General features: G+C 42.0%; 1 protein-coding gene across 1 annotated transcript; it reads right to left on the bottom strand.

Annotated features, from left to right (window-relative positions):
• Positions 1 to 14407: 14407 nt before the first annotated feature.
• On the bottom strand, positions 14408 to 20800 carry LOC111543431 (spermatogenesis-associated protein 31D1-like). The gene is given in 6 exon segments (XM_023213423.2): positions 14408 to 14536; positions 14539 to 14583; positions 14585 to 18878; positions 19172 to 19232; positions 19817 to 19871; positions 20615 to 20800. Coding segments are annotated over 6 exon segments (4770 nt in total).
• Positions 20801 to 21781: the final 981 nt, after the last annotated feature.

The following is a 21781-nucleotide window of genomic DNA, read 5'->3' as shown; positions in this document are numbered from 1 at the left end:
AAGAAGTAGGCAACATGCAAGAACAGATGAGGACTGTAAATAAAGAGATGGAAACCCTAAGAATCAAAATGAAATGTTAGAAATTTTTAAAAATCACAATGGACATGAAGAATGCCTTTGATGGGCCATCAGGAGACTACATTTGGCCTGGGAAAGAATGAGTGAGTTTGAATATATATCAATAGATACTTCCCAAACTGAATGCAAAGGGAAAAAAGATAAATTTTAAAACCCAAATTACTCAAGAATTGTGAGACAGTTTCAAAATGTTTACCGTAACATATCATTGGAATACCAGAAGGAGAAGAGAGGATAAAGCGGAAGAAATATTTAAAGTAATAATGACAGAATTTTTCCAAAATTGATGACAGACTGCTATAGATCATGGAAGCTCAGATAACACGAAGCAAAATAAATACTTTAAAAATCTATATCCAGGGCTGGGCACAGTGGCTCACACCTGTAATCCCAGCACTTTGGGAGGCCAAGGCGGATGGATCACCTGAGGTCAGGAGTTCAAGACCAGCCTGGCTAACATGGCAAAACTCTGTCTCTACTAAAAATACAAAAATTAGCTGGGTATGGTGGCATGTGCCTGTAATCACTCAGGAGGCTGAGGCAGAAGAATTGCTTGAACCCAGGAGAGTGAGGTTGCAGTGAGCCGAGATCGCACTGCTGCACTCCAAACTGGGCAACAAAGTGAGACTCTCTCTCAAAAAAAAAAAAAAACCTATGGCTGGGCATATCATACTCAAACTGCAGAAAACCCAGTGAAAAAAATATTGAAAGAATCCAGAGGGGTAAAAAAACACCTTACCTATAGAGGAACAAGAATAAAAAATTTGGATTTCTCATGATAAAACAATGCAAGGAAGAAGAATAGAGTAAAATATTTAAAGTGTTGCTGGAAGCGTAGAAGCCTACCCCCTTCACCCCACACCCCACCCCCAGAGAAATTCAGCAAAATTATCTTTCAAAGGTGAAGAAGAAATAAAAACTTTTCCTGGCCAAAACAAACAAACAAACAAAAAAGCAGGAGGAATTAATTACCAGCAAATCTGCCCTACAAGAAATTTAAAAGTAGCTCTTCAGAGAGAAGGAAAATGATCGCTCAGATCTATCTATCTATCTATCTATCTATCTATCTATCTATCTATCTATCTATTTTTTAAAAAAAGGAAGGGCACCAACAAAGGAATAAATGAAGGTAAAATAAAACTTTCATTGTTCTTATTCTTAATTGCCATAATAAGAACAACGCCAAAAACAACATTTTTGTGATTATAGTATCATGGATGAGTGAAATGAATGACAATAATATTATAAGTGAGAGGAAGAAAGAATTGGAAACCTTTTATTTTAAGGTACCTGTGCTACTACACTGTGAAACAGTACAGTGTTATTTGAAAGTGAATTAAGATTGGCTGTAAATGCAATATATTACAAACTAGGGCAACCACTAATTTTTTAAGAAATGTAATTTATGGCTGGGCATAGTGGCTCATACCTGTAATCCCAGCACTTTAGGAGGCCAAAGCAGGAGGATCACTTTAACCTAGGAGTTCAAGACCAACCTAGGCAACATAGTGAGACTCCAACTCTACAAAAAGATTTTTTAAAAATTAGCTGGGCGTGGTGGCACATTCCTGTTATCCCAGCTACTTGGGAGGCTGAGGTGGGAGGATTTTGTGAGCCCAAGAGGTAAAGGCTGCAGTGAGTCGTTACCAGCCCACTGTACTCCAGCCTGGGCAACAGAGCTAGACCCTATATCAAAAATAGTCAAATATAATTTATAAGCTAAGAGGAAAGAGAATAATTGAATCGTATAAAATGCTTGTTTTTAAAAAATCCTCAAATCATTAAGGAAGTTGGCAAAAGGAACAAAGGAACTACAAAACAGAAATTAATAAAATGGTCATAGTAAGTCCTTACATATCAATAATTATTTTAAATGTGAATCTCCCATCAAAAGACATAGAGTGCCTGGGTTTTAAAAAAAGATATAACTGGCCAGGTGCGGTGGCTCATGCCTGTAATCCCAACACTTTGGGAGGCCGAGGCAGGTGGATCACCTGAGGTTGGGAGTTCGTGACCAGCCTGACCAACATGGAGAAACCCCTGCTCTACTAAAAATACAAAATTAGCTGGGCATGGTGGCACATGCCTGTAATCCCAGCTACTTGGGAGGTTGAGGCAGGAGAGTAGCTTGAACCCGGGAGGCGGACGTTGTGGTGCACCAAGATTGCGCCACTGTGCTCCTGCCTAGGCAATAAGAGTGAAACTCCATCTCAAAACTAAATAAATAAATTAATAATAATAATATATAACTAACCCTTATGCTGCCTATAAGAGATTCATTTTAGCTTTAAGAACACACATAAACTCAAAGTAAAGAGGTGGAAAAAGATATTTCGTGCAAATGGTAACCGGAAGAGAGCAGAAGTGGCTATAATATATCAGACAAAATAGATATAATGTATACCAAAAGAAAATGAAATCACTACCTTGTAGAGATAGCTACACTCCCATGTTCATTGCAACATTACTCACAATAGCCAAGATATAGGAACAACCAAAGTGTTCATCAGTTAATGAATAACAGAATTGTGAGATACATATATCAGCCTTTAAAAAGAAGGAGATTCTGTCATTTGCAACAACATGGATGAACCTGGAGGGCTTATGCTAAATGAAATAAGTCAAGACACAAAATGAAAAATATTACATGGTCTCACTTGTATGTGGAATCTTTTTTTATAAAAAGTCGAATATAAAGAAACAGAGTAGAATAGTGGTTACTGGGGTGAGAGCAGTGGGAGTGAAGGAAGGAAGTGGGGAAGAAGTAGGTACAAAGTTGTAGTTATGTAGGATAAAAAAGTCTGGAAACTTGATAATGTACAGCATGATTTTAGTTAATATTGTATTGTATACTGGAAGCTTGCTAAAAGAGTAGATTTTAGATGCTCTTGCCACAGAAAAAGTAACTGATGACTATGTTAATTGGCTTGACTGTAGTAATCATTTCACTATGTTTATGAAAACATCATGTTTTACACCTTAAATATAAATAATTAAAAATAAATAGTATAAAATTCTTGTTTAAAACCATAGAAGGCAAAAAAGTGAGGGAGAAAAAAGGAAAGAACTGGTACAATGAATAGTAAGCAGTTGCAGAAATCGTAGATATTAATCCAACTGTATTTTAAAAATTACTTTAAATGTAAATGGCCTAAATTAACCAATTAAAACACAAACTGTCAGAGTAGATTAAAAAATAAGACCCAACTATGAGTTGTCCACAAGATACCCATTTATTTTATTTATTTATTTATTCATTCATTCATTCATTTATTTTGAGACAGAGTTTTGCTCTTGTCGCCCAGGCTGGAGTGCAATGGCGTGATCTTGACTCACTGCAACCTCTGTCTCCTGGGTTCAAGTGATTCTCCTGCCTCAGGCCCAACAAGTAGCTGGGATTACAGGCACCTGCCGCCATGCCCAGCTAATTTTTTTATTTTTAGTAGACACAGGGTTTCACCATGTTGGCCAGGGTGGTCTCAAACTCCTGATCTCAGGTGATCCACCTGCCTCGGCCTCCCAAAGTGCTGGGATTACACCTCAGGTAAGCGACCATGTCCGACCCACAAGATAGCCATTTAATATAAAAAGGCACAGATAGATTAAAAGCAAAGGGATGGAGATAACCATACCATAATAACAGTAATCAGAAGAAAATAAAGGTAGCTATATTAATTTAAAACAAATCCGATTTCAGCACAAGGAAAATTGTCAGGGATAAAGACGGGCATTACGTGGTAACAAAGGGGTCAATTTTCCAAGAAGCCATAATAATTCTTAATGTGTACACATCTAACAACAATAGTGTCAAAATATATGAGGCAAAAAGTGGTAGAACTGCAAGGAAAAATAGATAAATCCACTATTATTATGGGAGACTTCAAAATGTCTCTATTAGTAATTGACAGATAAAGCAGAAAATTTGTGAAGATATAGTTGATTGGAACAGCACTATTAATCAGCTTGATCTAATTGACATATATTGAATACTTCCTTCAACAGCATTCTGTTCAAGCTCACATGGAACATTAACTAAGGTAGATCACATTCTGGGCCATAAAGCACACCTTAATAACTATAAAAGAAATTATATAATGTCTACTCTTAGACCATAATGTAGCAAAACTAGAAATCAATAACTTAAAGATATCTGGAAAATCCCAAAATACATGAAGATTAAACAACACACATGGGCAAAGAAGAAGTATCAAGAGAAATTTTAAAATATTTTAAACTAAATGCAAATGGAAAAATCAAAATTTGCTGCAAAATCAAAATTTCAACAAAAACAGTGAGTGTTTAGAAGGAAATTTCTAGCATTAAATACACATGTTAGAAAAGAATAAAGACCTAAAATCTCTGTGCAGCTCTGGCTCACTTAACTGACAGATGTCTCTGTTTCCAAAATATTGGAAAACACAGATTCCTCTTTCAGTAGCACAGAGATAGAAGGAGGAACCCCATCCCACACAGGAAGGCAAGGATAAGAATACCCAGGAAGTCAAGCTGGAGCTCAGCCATGGTGCAGTAAGGCTTCTGAGACAAAGAAGGTAATCTTCATTATCAGAAGCTGAGTACTGAGTCACCATTCCAGATCAGAGTTCCAGGCCCATATCACGGAACTTTAACATAGACACCAGAAGTTCTTGAGGGTGGGGCAGGGACAACAAATGGAAGATGAACCCACAGTTCTTCCCGTTATCATCTAGCCCAACTGATCTGTCCATTCCCCTGGGTCCCTTCAGGTCTTCCATGTTACCCTCCAACTGCACCCTTTCATGATACTATATGTTTACATTAGTAAAATTTTCTATTTATTCCTATTGCCTTTTACTGCTTCATGATCCCCCTTTGGAACCCACTATCTTTGAAAGTGATGTGGCCATGGATTTACTCCTTCAAGATCTACTCTGTCCTCAACTATAACCTCCCCACAAACACAATGGTTTTGTTTTTTTTTCACGTGTACAAAACCAGGAATATACTCAGCAGCAACCTATCCTCTTCATATTTCTTCAAAAAGATCCATGTTTACCAAAAGCCATTAAAGAACAGAGTAACCTGTACAACAAAGAGGGAGACAAAGGCACAGCTCATCTATGGGGAAAACCTTGGAACTCTTTTAGTAATTTTTTCTCCTCAAATCTCTTTTAGGCTATTGGCCCTTAAGGGCTCTCAAATCTAGCTCCCTCTAGCTATACAGTATTCTATTCTATGCACCTTCTTTCTTGTCTCTACCAAACCCCCTCTCTTCTTCCCAGCCTTTTAAAATTCTGCCTCAATTTCACAGAGCAACTGTGCTGAACCACAACCCACATAACCAAATCTATCCTGATTTAGGAAGCAGATTTCTCCTTAGTGTAATATAGCCTATAATGAGCACAATTGAAACTTAGCATAGCATTTTGTTTTGAATTACACCTATGATTACTTCTTTTATGAAAGTTTTTATGATTTTTTTCCATCTGCTTTCTAACTTTTCACCCCAGTTCCTTTTGGCTCCTCTATACTTTTTTTTTTTTTTTTTTTTTTTAGTGGAGACGGGGTTTCACCATGTTAACCAGGATGGTCTCGATCTCCTGACCTCGTGATCTACCCGTCTCGGCCTCCCAAAGTGCTGGGATTACAGGCTTGAGCCACCGCGCCCGGCCTCCTCTATACGTTTTAAAACAATGTCGATTTTTTAATGGTATATACACATTTATCTCTTCATGTTAGCCAATCATGTAACAGTTACAACCCTTGAAGCTTCTCTACTTAGATTATGAACTGCTGAAATTAAGCCCTGTGTCATTGCCTTACACTGCTTGCCTAAATTCCCTCATTGAGTCTGATGACTCCATCTTGGCCCCAGGTACTCAATCCTTTTCATCTGATGAGGGCTTACTGCTGATGACAGCTTTGCCTGTCTTCTCCTGTATCCACAGCTTCTCCATTTTCTCTACCCAAAAGGGGGTAAACTTTAAGCCTGCCTCCTCACATCTACCCTCCCTTGACTACAAGAGGTCTCTCTGTTGAGAAATATATCTCTATATAGCATTGCATCTCTGATGGTTTTTGTTGTTTTGTATGTTTGGTTTCATTTTGTTTATTTATAATGTTTATTTATAACAGCCTGTATGGTCCCTAGAACTCAGAAATATAAAAATGTCCTTTAAAGTCAGAGCAAGATAAGCTCCACCATAAACTTTCCAAGAAGATGGGATTATAAAAATTACACATTGAATATATTCTTCGAAAAGGGTGATGCCATAAAAAAAAAAACTGTTGAGAAACTGCTCTAGGTTAGAGACAAAAGACACTTAAGAACTAAATGCGATACATAATTCTAGACTGGATCCTGTAATGGAGGTTACTTTTAAGCCACAAAGGATATTACTGACAAAAATGGAATATGGATGAGAGATTAGTTAAAAGTTTTACACCAATGCTCAATTTACTGAAGGGCATAATTGACTATGTACAAGAATATTCTTTTCTTAAGAAATACACACTGAAATAGTCAAGGAGAAAGTGGATGATGTATGAAATGTATTCTCAGATGTCCAGGAGTTCATGTGTGTGTGTGTGTGTGTGTGTGTGTGTGTGTGTGTGTGTGTGTGTGTAGAGAGAGAGAGAAGAGAGGAGGTAGGAGGGAGGGAGATTGGAGAGCGATCACAATGGGTCAAAATGTGAATAGGCAAATCTGGATAAAGGTTATACTGTTGTGATAGGGTGTGGATGTTTCATTCCCTCCAAATCTCATGTTAAAATATGACCACCAGTGTTGGAGGTGGGTCTAGCGGGAGGTGTTTGTGTCAAAGGGCTGGGTCCCTCATGAATGGCTTGGTGCCCCCACCATGGTAATAAATGAGTTCTCTATGAGTTCATATGAGATCTGGTTGTTTAAAAGAATGTGCCACCTCCCCCACCCTCTCTCTTGATCCTTCTCCTACCATGTGACATGCTGGCTCTAGTCTTCCTTCCGCCATGACTGAAAATCTTCTGAGGCCCTCTCCAGAAGCAGAAGCTGGCGCCACCTTTCTTGTATAGCCTGAAGAACTGTGAGCCAAAATAAAATTCTTTTTGTTATAAATTACCCAGCCTCAAGTATTTCTTTATGGCAATGCAAATGTAGCAATATATTGTTGTTTACCATCCATGCAACTCTTCTGCAAGTTTAATTACATTAAACTTCAAATAAATAAATTTTTAAATGAACCATTGACTATATTTTTATATAACGTTTGAGATTTTTGTCTTTGATTCCCACAGTTGCCACCACCACACCTAGATCTAGTAGTGTACAAAGTTGGCATGGTGTACTAATACACCAAAGTAGTATGCTATGCCAACTTTAAAACACTTGTTTTGGGTTCTGTTCCAGGCAAGAACCTGGGATTCCCTTTCCACATTTGAAGCATGCTAACATTTCAACAGGGTTTTACAATATATTGAAAAAGAACTCCTCCAAAAAAAATTTTTTAATTATGTGTAAAAAATTTAGACACTGTGATACGGTTTGGCTGTATCCCCACCCAAATCTCATCTTGAATTGTAGCTCCTGTAATTCCCACATGTTGTGGGAGAGCTTTGGTGGCAGATAATTGAATCATGGGGGCAGTTTCCCCCATCCTGTTCTCATGGTAATGAATACGTCTCATGAGATCTGACTGTTTTATAAGGGGTTTCCCCTTTCACTTGGCTCTCATTATCTCTGCCGCCATATAAGACATGCCTTTTACCATCCGCCATGATTGTGAGACCTCCCCAGCCACATGGAACTCTGATTCCATTAAACCTTTCTTTATAAATTACCTAGTCTCAGATATGTCTTTATCAGCATTGTGACAATGGACTTATAAAGTAAAGTGGTACCAGGAGTAGTGGGGTGCTGCTGTAAAGATACCTGAAAACGTGGAAGCTACTTTGGAACTGGGTAACAGGCAGAGGTTGTAACAGTTTGGAGGGCTCAGAAGAAGACAGGAAAATGTAGGAAAGTTTGGAACTTCCTAGAGATTTGTTGAATGACTTTGACCAAAAGATTGATGATGATATAGACAATGAAATCCAGGCTGAGGTGGTCTCATATGAGGTGAGAAACTTGTTGGGAACTGAAATAAAGGTGAATCTTGCTATGTTTTAGCACAGAGACTGGGAGAATTTTGCCCCTGCACTAGAGATTTGCAGAACTTTGAACTTAAGGGAGATGATTTAGGGTATCTGGCAGAAGAAATTTCTAAGCAACAAAGCATTCAAGAGGTGACTTGGGTGCTGTTAAAAGCATTCAGTTTTAAAAAGAAAACAGAGCATGAAAGTTTGGATAATTTGCAGCCTTACAATGAGATAGAAAAGAAAAACTCATTTTCTGAGAAGAAATTCAAGTCAGGTGCAGAAATTTGCATGAGTAATGAGGACCCAATTGTTAATCCTCAAGACAATGGGGAAAATGTCTCCAGGGCATGTCAGAGAGCTTAGTGGCAGCCCCTCCCATCACAGGCCCAGAGGCCAAGGAGGAAAATATGGTTTCATGGGACAGGCCCAGGATCCCCCTGTTGTGTGAAGACTAGGGGCTTAGTGCCCTGCATCCCAGCTGCTCTACCCATGGCTAAAAGGGGCCAAGGCACAACTCAGGCTGTGGCTTCAAGCCCACAGTCTTGGTAGCTTTCACGTGGTATTGAGCCTGTGGGTGCACAGAAGAATTGAGATTTGGGAACCTCTGCATAGATTTCAAAGGATCTATAGAAATGCCTGGATGACCAGACAGAAGTTTGCTGCAGGTGTGGGGCCCTCATGGAGAACCTCTGCTAGGGAAATGTGGAAGGAAAATGCCAAGACCATGGGAACTCACCTCTTGCATCAGCATGACCTGGATGTGAGACATGGAGTGAAAGGAGATAATTTTGGAGAGGACTGACTTGCTGGATTTTGGACTTGCATGGGACCTGGAGCCCCTTTGTTTTGACCAATTTCTCTGATTTGAAATGGTTATATATACCCAATGCCTGTATCCCCATTGTATCTAGGAAGTAACTAACTTGCTTTTGATTTTACAGGCTTATAAGTCGAAGGGACTTGCTTTGTCTCAGAAGAGACTTTGAACTGTATACTTTTGAGTTAATGCTGAAGTGAGTCAAGACTTTGGGGGACTGTTGGGAAGGCATGATTGGTTTTGAAATGTGAGTACATGAGATTTAGGAGGGGCCAGAGGAGGAATAATATGGTTTGGCTGTGTCCCCACCCAAATCTCATCTTTTTTTTTTTTTGGAGACAGAGTCTCACTCTGTCGCCCAGGCTGGAGTGCAGTGGCATGATCTCGGCTCACTGCAAGTTCCACCTCCCAGGTTCATGCCATTCTCCTGCCTCAGCCTCCCAAGTAGCTGGGACTTCAGGCATCCGCCACCACGCCTGGCTAATTTTTTGTATTTTTTAGTAGAGATGGGGTTTCACCATGTTAGTCAGGATGGTCTTGATCTCCTGACCTTGTGATCTGCCCGCCTTAGCCTCCCAAAGTGCTGGGATTACAGGCGTGAGCTACCACACCCAGCCCCAAATCTCATCTTGAACTGTAGCTCTCATAATTCCCATGTGTTGTGGGAGGGACCTGGTGGGAGATCACTGAATCATGGGGGCAGTTTCCCCCATACTGTTCTCATGGTAGTGAATAAGTCTCACAATAGCTGACTGTTTTATAAGGGGTTTCCCCTTTCACTTGACTGTCATTCTGTCTTGTCCATTTCCATGTAAAATGTGCCTTTCACCTTCTGCCATGATTGTGAGGCCTCCAAGCCACATGGAACTGTGAGTCCATTAAGCCTCTTTTTCTTTATAAATTACCCAGTCTCAGGTATGTCTTTATCTGCACCATGAGAACAGACAATGTAAAACAAAAAAGAATCAAAATTTCAATGAACCTTGTTTATGGCATATAACTCCTAATTTCTTGTTTGATTCCATCATGTCACTTGTACCCTGCAGTTCTGTGGTGTAATGTGGTTTGACTCTGTGTCCCCTCCCAAATCTCATGTTGAATTGTAACCTCCAGTGTTGGGGGAAGATCCAATGGGAGGTGATTGGATCATGGGGGCAGTTTTTTCCATTGCTGTTCTCGTGATAGCAAGTTTTCACAAGATCTGATTGTCTGAAAGTGTATAGTACTTCCTCCTTAGCTTTCTTTCTCCTGTGCCATATGAAGACATGCTTGCTTTCCCTTTGCCTTCAGACATGATTGTAAGTTTCCTGAGGCCTCCCCAGCCATGCCTCCTGAACAATTTGTGGAACTATGAGTAAATGAAACATCTTTTCTTTATAAATTACCCAGTCTCAGGTAGTTCTTTAAAGCAGTGTGACAATGGACTAATACATGATGTGAATTGGTTTGCAGGCACTAAGTCAATTACCTGTCCTCTATCAGATTTCCACCTTCCAAAAATGGGTTGACCTTTTTTGTTGTATCCTCTCCTGTCCCTGTCATGTCAAGCATTTATTTTTTAAAACCTTCAGTTTTTAAAGCAGTTTTATTGAAATACAGTTCACATACCATATAAGTCACCCATTTTAAGTGTGTAATTCAGTGATTTTTATATTCACAGAGTTGTGCATCCATCACTAGTCATTTTAAAAACATTTTTATGACTTCAAAAAGAAACCATGTATCCTTTAGCTATTACACTTCTTGCACCTCATTAACCTAGTTCTAAATCTACTTTATTTCTGTGTAAATGTCTCTATTCTGGACATCGGAATGGAATCATTGTGGTTGTTTGTGACTGACCTTTCACTCAGCATAAAATTTTCAAGGTTTATCTATGTTGTACCATGTGTCAATACTTTATTCCTTTTTATGGCTGGATAATAATCTGTTATATGGATATACCACATTTTGTTTATACATTCATTAGCTGATGGACATTTGAGTTGTTACCATCTTTTGGCTATTTGAATAATGCTGTGATGAACCTTTGTGTACAAGTTTCTTTGCATGCACATATTTTCATTTCTTTTGGTATATACTTAGGAGTGGATTTGCTGGGTTATATGCCAACATTTTGAGGAACTGCCTGTTTTCCAAAGCAGCTGTACCATTTCACATTCCCACTCTCGGTGTATGAGGCTTCCAATTTCCCCAAATTATCTAAAACACTTGTCTATTTTATTCCAGCCATCCTAGTGGGCGTGAAGTGCTATCTCATAGTGATTTTTATTTGTATTTTTCTGATGATTAATGATGTCAAGCATCTTTTCATATACTCTTTTACGCGTAATCACACTATGGGAAGGAGGGTAGATAAACATTTATATTTGATTCAATTTATATAACTGGAAACATGAAAACTCATTTTAAATATGTTATAGAAAAAAATTTCTTTTAAATATTTGAAAACACTTATATGGCAATCTCAAGTTTCAGCAACATGCACAGTTTTCTACTGTTATTTTCATGTTATAGTTACTGTGTGATTAAGGGACTGCAAAATTGTGCACTGAATTTGCTCTGTAAGGTTGCTTCTTGTGTGGACTGTGGGCAGAAATTCAAATGACTACTTGGGATTGACTTAAAGGAGAAGTTTACGGAGAACTGATTGCCAAGGCCGCTAAAGCTCAATGTGTTTGTCACCAATGCTGTGTACATCTGTTGTACATAAGTGTGTTCCTCGTGTGATACGTATCAAGGGAATGTGACAACATTGACATATGGCACATGGCATATCTTCTAAGAGATGAATGGCAAGATGTTTAAATGGACTTTTGCACTTTAATCATAGTGTAAAAGATGGGATTCATTATCCATACCAAATGATAATTGTGAAATTTAGGTGGTGGGTACTTGGGGAGTTAAATTGTTGTACCTGCTCTTGTATGCGTTTACCCATCTCTTCAATGAAAGGATTGAAGAAATAAAACATGTTCAAGTGCCTCATGAAGAGAAGGAAGCAACACTAAGGATAGCTGGTTCTTTGTCTACTTTGCTAAATCAGCTTTCTCTCCTCCACCAGGTTTTCATCTTCCAAAAATGTGTAAACTTCTTTTGGTGTATCCTCTTGTATTCTTATTATCCTCAAGCACTTCTTCTTTTAAATCCTTTAAGATTTATTGCAATATAGTACACATACTACAAAATTCACCCATTTAAAGCATATACTGTGTACCTATTACAAAACAAGAATGGATCAGTCCATCAAGACTAAAGTTTAGCTACCACTCAATAGAGACATTTCAGGAAGTATAATTCCTCTGAAGATAAAAACCTTGGAAGGTGGCCGAGAGCAGTGGTTCACACCTATAATCCCAGCACCTTGAGAGGCCAAGGCAGGCAGATCATTTGAGGTCAGGAGTTCGAGACCAGCCTGGCCAACATGGTGAAACCTTGGCTCTACTAAAAAAAAAAAAAAAAAAAAAAACGGCATCATGGCATGTACCTTTAATCCCAGCTATTCAGTAGGCTGAGGCAGGAGAATCACTTGAACCCAGTAGGTGGAGGTTGCAGTGAGCCAGGAATATGCCACTGCACACCAGTCTGGGCGATTGAGCAAGACTCTGCCTCCAAAAACAGAGGTGTTTCTGATGATAACTTTTAGATGTTTTTGATGATAGCTTCTTGAGTGTGGCAGTAACTAAACAGGATTAGAGGTAGAGTCATTCCATCTTTAAGATGGAATGACAGAGGAATTAAGAGACCAGGTTATTGGGAAGCCTATCCACATGGATGATTGTACGCTCCATGTATTCTCCACCTCCTTAAGTTCTTTGCCCTGGACTTCATCCCAATTTTGTCCTTCTTAAGGCCTTCGCAAAATCTGAATTATTTCTGCAATCCTAAGTTTCAGACACAACAGGGTCAGTGGCCTAAGCATGGACAGGAAAAGAGAAGGATGGTGAGGGAGCTGTAGTGGACATCTGTTTTGTTTTGTTTTGTTTTGCTTTAGTTTTCACACCAAGCATTCACAAATTTTTCTGGAAAACCTACCTCAACTGCCCTCTAGAAAACTCACCTCATTTATTAGTCCCAGTCTGTATAAGTGGAGTTGCCTTCTCTTCAGGCCCCTAATATTTTAAGGGTGTATATATGCACACTCTTAGCCATAAGGAGCATTCTAGTAAAGATTCATAGCCAACCTCCAAATGTCTGTAACCCTCATACATAATCAAGGACTCACCTCTGGACCATGAGCTGCAGGTGTTCTACATAATATCTATTATATTCTACTAAGCCCATGAAGATCATAGGTGACACCTCCACCCTGATAGGTGCACCATTTACACTAAGGGGAGATCTTGCATGTTGCCATCAATGTGGCTAGAAAGAAGGCACAAAGATCACCTTCCCTAAAGAGAGGGATGCCATGCTTGACAACATCCCTGCAGATACTGTTTTCATCCTGAAACAATAGCCCCATGGACACTTCTGCCAAAATGGCATCTGTCAGCAGCACCCTGGTAAACCTCAAGGGGGTAGTGCCTAGATCCAGATTGACAAAGGGTTGTGATATGGGCATGATGGGACATAAACCTTTTTCCACATGGTCATCCTTTCCTAGCTTCACTTTTTTCTTACTTTCTCATTCATTGTAAGGCATCTTTTCCTTCCTCTCAGCTATATTTTACCCTAGGAGGTAGGTGGTTGCCTGGTCAACATTCCTGTCACAGACGGCTAGGTGATTTTTTGCTCTGTAAAAAAGTCATCAATCCAGGCAGCATGGAGAAATACACAGGGAGGGGAACTACTTCCCCAAGTGACTTATTAGTAGAAAGACCTCAACATTAGGGTCAAAATGTGCTTCCCTAAATCATGAGGATGCCCTGCTTTTCTAATTCTTAAGCAGCATCCACAGTGTTCCTGACACCCTACCCCAACCAGCAATACCCCAAACACTACCACCAATTTATATGATCCTGTGATCAGTGACAACTTTCTTTAAATAGTGATTAAACCACTATTTCTGAAAAATGTGCCTGTCCTTGACCCTCTCTTCAGATATGGAAGGCCTGACTTCCTTATGGTGCTAAAGGCCATGAAGCAGTGAGTGGAGAGGAAGGTGCAGGCTGCCATACGGTATCAGTAAGTCTCAAGCAAAGAGATAGAAAACAGCTCATCTCCTCAGACTTCATCAGGGAGAGAAGGGGCTTTTGGAGGCACACGATACTCTTTCCTCCACAAGAGCTCCAGGGGATTGGGCACATTTTAAAACTCACACTAGGGAGTCAGTAAGAGCTGAGATAACTACTACGTTTCCTTAACCACAAGCTTCAGGTACCCAAAACCTATACCCTGCGACGCAGTACACAGAAAAGACATCCTTCTTATTAGAACATTTATTAGGGAGAATCAAGATTCTCAACAAGGAATGAATTATTTTGTGGGGGGAAATTTTCCTCCCTGGAAATGCTTCAGAAGCATTTTCTGTCCAGTTAGTAAAGGCACATCACTGAACACAGTGCTTTTAGCACTGGTCAGGGCAGCTGGACACACCAGGCTGGGCTGACCTGACGCCGGCAAAGGGGGTTTGAATGTGGCATAGGCTTCCTTGTGGGGCATGGATTGGGGATGCCTTTGACACAATATCTTCCCCTTAAATGCCTCAACTTTCTCAGGCTGTCTGTCCTTGTCTGTGATCTGTCTAATCCTTGTAGGATAATTCTGGCCAACAAAGATAGCTTGTTGGCTGTAAGATTTGGTACATGTCACTTTGCAGGAGGGAGCGGTGTAGTTGCAGGGATAGCCCAGGACAGGCTCTGCTCTGACCTGCACTTCTGGGTTGTGCTGAGCTTTCCCAAGCTCCACTGGGAAGGAAAGGGGCTCTTGGGGACAAGTGACATCTATCCCATGCCTATGCCCCAGCTTCTCCTCTAGGGAATCTTTAGTGTCTTTCCTAATTTTCTGACCTTCAGTGGTCCCAATAAAGGCAGCTCTTCTTGTAACTCGACCTCTATTCTGCACAGATGATGACAGGGAGCTACCCTTTGCCCGGGAACTTTCTTGTTCTTCATATGCTATGCTGGGTTTATTAAACCGCTGCAAAAAGGTCTTCATCCATTTTCTGAAAAGGTTTTCAGGAGGAGGCTGTGTTTTCAAGGTTGGGGAAGATTTGCTCCCAAGCACCTCCCCTGATGTCTTGTCATGAATAGCGTGGCTCTTTCTCCTGAGTTGGGATGTCCCCAACCCTGCATCCCCTCCACCAAGCTCTCCTCCTTTGGGTCTCATAGGGCTCACTCTCTTTATAGCTGGTGGGAAATTCTTAACTTGACACTTCTGTAAGACATGGGTAGGGACCCTGGGCTCCTGCTGCTGTGCCACACGGATCCCTCTGTCTTCCAAGTGGACATGCAACACCTGGGAAGTTCCCATATCCCTACTCGAGATGCCCTGGGGATGAGTCAGTAAGTCCTTGGAACTCAAGTTCTCGAAGGCAAGAGACGTGTCAGTGAAATGGCTCTGAGGTTGGCTATCCTTCCTCTGGACCAACTTTAACTGGCTCAGCATCTGATTTTTAAGATATAATGATTTAGGATCTTGGGGAACTGATACCCTTGGTGGGAAAATTTCAGTTTCATGAGACGTGCTTGTTTTTACATTTGTCACTGAGCAGCTTCCTGACTTGCTGGATGTGAAGTTGTTCCTAGTTTGTGATTGAAGAGCACAGATCTCCTCTTCCTTGAACATCTCCTTCGACCCATTGGTGACAGGAAAGGTCTCTCTACTGCCCTGAAGCCTGTTAACATTATTACTGGCACTCTCTCTCTTACCCCTTGACTCACGGCCAACTCCAGCTTGCATTATGGGCAGCTCTGCGCTGCATCTACTGGCCGGTACAGTCTGTTTCTGACTGACTTCGTCTATGACGCTGTGTGTGGGGGGCAGAAAAGTCTGTCTGCCATCCTCAGTTGTTGGGACACTTTCTGTAAGATCATTGTCAGTATCAGCAAATTCTCTTCTCAGGGTCCCCTGCTTTTCTTGGTCCACAGGTGAGGTGACGAGGGGAGAATGACCAAGGATGGGTAATGTGTTTGTTGATTCTAATATTTCTCCTTGAAAATCTGTAGTGCCTCTTCTAAGCAGCGTGGAGGCCCCATCTTTGGAATCTGACTCTATAAAGTCATGGTCAGTATCCGAATATTGTCTTCTCAGGGTGTCCTGCCCTTCTTTGCTAACAGGTGAGGTGACAGGATGAGGGCCATCGAGGACAGGGACTGAGCTTGTTGTTCCCCACTTTTCCCCTTGAAAAGAGCTTCGTCTACGAGACTTAGAGACGCCAACTTTGGAATCCCGAGAAATAAAGCTGGCTGAGGATGGAATGTCGAAATGGGAAAAGGAAGTGGAAAGATCCTCTTTTGATTTGAAGATTTCTATGGATTCAAGGATCTTGCGGGGAAGGCCCCACAGCATCCTCATACGGAAAGATTTAATATGGGCTTCAAACATCTTTTGTTTGTTGGGACTAAGGAAGGAAATCTCCTGGGAAGTATCAACGCAGTGGTCCTCACTCACCAATGCTGCCAGATTTCGATGTTTTATTTGGCTGTGGGATTCCTCAGGAAGAGACATTGCCTGCTTGACTGAATGCCATGAACTACGCACAGTCCCAGGCATTCGACCCTCATTGATTTCCTCAAATTTCTTGCTCAAATGTACTGTCAAGGCATTTTCAAGTTGTTTCTGACCTAGGCTCTCCCCTGAATGATTCCCTGACAGATGCATCATATGAGTGTTCAGGTCTCTCTCAGACTTAGACCTCGGATTCTCATCTGAAGATGTCTTTGGATCATGCAACAGATAATTTTTGGGGCCATTCTCCTGTCTGTATCCCTGATAATTCCCCACATTCTCCAGGGAAAGCATATTTGAGCTCCTCTCATGGAAGGTTCTAGGGATGATTGATCCGAACTTCTTTGGAACATTGAGGCTCTGACCCTCAACCGAAGAGCTATGTAAGGGTCCTTGAATGCTCTCTGACACAGATAGCTCCGAAATTTTGCTCTGAGGACGTAGCAATGACAGAGACTCATGGATTCTATGGGGCAGGCCCCATCTGCGCTGGATGAGCCTCTTTCGAATGTGTTGCTCTAGTTTCTTCCTTACCTCAGAGCTCAGTGGAAAATCTCCAGGAATGATGGAGATGGGAACATGAACCTTGAAGGACTTTCTGACCAATGCAAGATTGGGAGCTGGAGGACAAAAGTCTTCCTGGGATTTTTGAACCACAGAGGGTAAACCCCACACACTTTCCTGCACTTTCTGCAACACGTTACACTCCAGATCATTAATTTCAGATGGCGTAAGAGACTGTGCCTCATTTTGGGGTCTATGAAAACACACTCCACAGATCCTAATCAGGAATGGAGGACTAGGGAGTAGGGCTGGGAGTGGAGATTGATGTTGAGCCTGGGACTGGACCTCAGTGAGATGTGGCGACTGACCTCGGGTCAGGGTTTGAGGCAAGGGTAGAGCTTGGGTATTGGGCAAGGACAGAGGTTGGGGAGGGGGAAGTACTGGGGATTTATGGAATATAGATGTATTTGTAATGCCATTGAAGAATACAAACATGGAGGAACAGCCATGTTGGACAAGAACCGTAGGGTGAAGAGACTCGCTGTGCAGAGATGGGAGACCCCAGAAGAGCTGCACATATTTGTGTTCTAAATGGTCCTCAAAGCACTTAGAATATGGGGGCTGCTGATGGATGCGCTGCCCCTCTAGTTTGCCTTTACTGGCCCCAAAAGATAAGAATTCTGCCATGTCATGCTTATCAGCAATTGAGGCTAACACTTTCCGTGAAGAATTTAGTTGGTAGTTTTGTCTAAGTTGTGTTGGGAAAGATCCTGGTTTCTTTCCATTTTCTTTCCACATCAGGAAATCACACCTTTTTTTGACTTGTCTTTCCAGGAGTGCCAGAATGTCCTGACTGACAAAGGAGATGTTAACAGGCTGTATGACGTTGGCCACAGAGTGCCCCCCTAAAGAGGCCTCAGAAGAATGAAGGGTAAGAAGCTCCTCTATGAAATCAGATGGCACAAAATTGGAGGAAAAAGAGCCCTTGGCATGAGGCTGCCACCAGGAGAATTCTGAAGATGCTGGGCATGAATGGTCAATGCCTTTGATTATTGGGGCATAGGTGGATGTCCCACCAGAGCCACCTAGAGATGACATCTCTGCAAAAGGCTTCAAAATGGTGAGTCTTGATTTCGACTGAGTCACAGAGCAGTCTTCCAGTGGTAAAGCAGATGGGATTGGTGGTTTGTGATGATGAGCACATGAATCAGTGGGATTCATGGCCTGGGAATTATCTTGGCATTGGGTAGAGTCAAGTGAAAAGATGGTGTTCAGAGACAAACTGGCCACAGGGTGGAGATTGGGCTCCACTCTCTGAATGTGATGTGGTGGCAGAAGGGGAGAGGGAAGCTGTTGGGGTGGGGAATGGTCTACGGGGAACTTGGAATCCAGGGGAGAAACAGGCTGTGGTGGCGGAGGGTCCCTCAGTGGTGAGGGTGAAAACAAGTCAGCTAAGGAGGTGATCAAGTCAGGTGAGAGAATTAACTGGGGTGGTGGGGACAGCTTAGGCCGAGGGGACAATATTAGGTCTTCTGTAGGGGTTGCTGAGGGGGTGGAAGACAGAGTGAACGATGACTCAGTCACAGAATCTCCAGAAGTCAAAGGGGACACAGAAGGAGCAGCATCTTTCAGGGACTCCCGAGACAGCAGTTGCTGGATATCAGCAGTTGCTCTGTTACACACCTGACAGACAGGGTCTGGGCATAACAGTCGACGAAAGCGGATGGTATCATGATGCTGGCCCAGGAGACTGCAGGAAACAGGAGGTCCAAAGCTGCAGCCAGGACCAAAACAAGGAAAGGAGGGTCTGTTAGCTTGGCAGGGGTGGGGCCCCCTGAATCCTGCTACCCGCTTTGCATCGCCCCCCACCCATGACCTCACCATATATGAGGTCATATGACCTCACTATAGCCACTCCCCAAAGCATTCATTCACATGCCCATTTCTATGGCTACCCACTCCCAAAACTACAGCAGGCTACAAGGAATCCCTGAAATGAATAGAACATGCTAGGGGGGAAAAAAAAGGAGGGGGTGGGAACAGGACACAAGGGGAATGATTAATCACCTTTTCAGAAGAGAAAGTAGCTTCTTTTCCTCTTCTGCTTCCCTCTGGAAACTTTTCCGGTCTAGGGAACCAGAAGAGTATGTTATATGCAATGAACGTAGAGGCACAGGGCTCATACAGAAGTCGCTCTGTGGAAGACCCTTGGGATATTAAACTCTGATAGCCCCAAGAATCAGTAGAAAAGGGCAAATAGTCATTGATAATTTTCACAAGTTCACATGTGTATGTGGAATCATTAGTAAACTTTCACATACATTACCCTATGTGATGCTCAAAAGCACCACGTGAAACACATCAGTGGTTACCTCCAGGAGGAATCCGAGCATCGAGGAAGTCAAAGTACTTATGCAAAGTTCTGAGGCAGAAGCTCTGACTCCAAGTCAACCAGTAGTCCTTCCTTGATATCTCAGTTGGCCACCAGTTGGGCAACACCCATTGGGCAGGTCCATCACTTGGTCATGCCCATGAATGGGCAGAGCAGGGCCTATGAGTAGTGTCTCGTGTCTGATTGCTTTCCCATGAGCCTCTCTTCTGAGGGCTCTGTTTTCTGAGACTGTCTAGTAACTGACATTCTAAGAAATCACGGGACTGAGTTCCTCATGAAAGAGACAGGAAGGGTCACCCTGAAGCTCAGATAGAGGAGGCTGGCATTACCTTTAAATGTCACACTTTTCCTTCTCCTCCTGGCTCTGCCCTGATGCTGAGAACAAAAGAAAGATAATGACAGACTGGGACTCACTTCTCTCACACTCTATGAAACTCATTCATTCATTCATTCATTATACAAGAATGATATGACTCCCTAATTAATAGAAATATGTTCTTTTTATCAATTTTTAAAGGTGATAAAATATTTCCCATTTTCTCTTCTCTGAAAACTGAAAGATGATTTCTTCTGTGAGAGCCACACTTGATGTGCTGACTTAGAAGTCCTCATCCAGGGCTCAGAGTCCAACAGTCACATCTGTGCTCCCTCACAGGACGAGTGTCCCAGAGACAGAGCTCTGGCTCCAGCCTCTGCTCAGAGACTCTCAGCATTACTCCTCTGGTCAGCCCAACATGAAGGAAGGCTTTGCTGAATGACAGGTGACATGGGAATGTGACTCATGATCAAATTTCAGCAGAGACTGTTCTCCTTCAGAGAGCCCACACTCTCTAAATAATCCCATGTGGGACCACAGAATTACTGTGTTTGGGATTTTATCCTGGACCTCTCTACCACAGCCAGATAGGTAGTCTATGAGCTACAGACGGAAACCTTAGTCCTCCTGAACCCCTACGTCTGGCCAACCTCTGCCACAGAAGAGTGAAGTTCTATCCTCTCTTCAGACTTCCCATGTAAGACATGTCTCTGAACCAACCAAACTTATTTAGAAATGTGGGAATAGGATTGGGAAACAACAACAGGGCATCTCTCTTGGATGTTCACCCACAGTTCCTTACCTTTTGGATGTCATTATTTTTTTCACTGGGTGACGAATACAGGGTCAATACCACGTAGAACAAGTACAGTATAAACAACCCCAACCCACTCAAGCAGATGAAGTTGGGGTCAATATCCAAGCAGTGTGAGTCAGGGCTCAGCCCTGTCTCAGTATAGCTGTTCAGAAAACAGAGGATATTCTCCATGGTCTGAATAGCTCGGCTGCCTGAAGCAACTGAGCACTGAGGGTGCCCAGGCTTAACTATAAACCCAGGCCTGCATCACAGAGCATGGAAGAGTCACAGAGCGTTTCTGAGGGTGGAGGGAGCAACAAAAGGAGGGTGTGTCCACAGCCCCAACCCCACCAGCCCAGCCGACTCTCCTGGGCTCTCTGGGTCCCTTTGCCCTATCCTGCCACTCCATTTCCCAAGTCCATCCTTTTTCCTGTCATATATTTATCTTAGTGGAATTTTCAGTTTGTTCCAACAGTAAACTAGGCATTACCCAAGTCCCGCTTTCCTGTTTGGAGCCCTTAACTTGGACCCCACCAAGTACACTCCCTTGAAAGCCTGAAATACTGCCTAGAATATTTGTTGTACCCAGGCATTGCCACTCTCAGGATCACATATGTCCTCAAATCCGTCTTATCTGCAGAATGTTTTGCCTTACATAGACACAGATATAAAACTTAAATTTCCTTTCTACTTACTTTGTTTTGTGAATGTCGAACATTACATTCTTTGTTTTGAAGTCAACCTTTACTATTTCCAGTCAGAGAGACTGACTCAAATGATTAAAACTAACGTTCTCAAGGGAAAGAAGCTCACTGCCCAATTTGGGTTTTTCAGAAAAGAAGATTTTTATTGTAAATAAACCAACAAGGAGACAGGAGTCCAGTTCAGACCTGTCCCGTGTGCTGGCTTTCATGCCGTCATTTTATTAGAAAAGGTTTAGAGAATGGCCTCTGGACTTAATAGTTGGTTGGTGGAAGGAAAGGGGAGGTCTGAATGTCCTCGGCATGCACCGTTTTGTTTAACACTGCCTAATGTATCACGTGTGCACATTCGTGGCGAGTTGGTTGAAACGTGGCAGAAATTTGGGCTGTGACGTTGGCCAGCTTGTTCTGTGTAAACTCCAGTTGGCCTTAATAGTTTTAATCCATTTTAGCCAGATTTTAAATCTCAGCA

Source organism: Piliocolobus tephrosceles, chromosome 14 (genome assembly GCF_002776525.5).
Source record: "Piliocolobus tephrosceles isolate RC106 chromosome 14, ASM277652v3, whole genome shotgun sequence".
Classification (NCBI taxonomy): domain Eukaryota; kingdom Metazoa; phylum Chordata; class Mammalia; order Primates; family Cercopithecidae; genus Piliocolobus; species Piliocolobus tephrosceles.
Note: the sequence above shows the minus strand (reverse complement) of the source record. Positions and strands in the feature narration are given on the sequence as shown.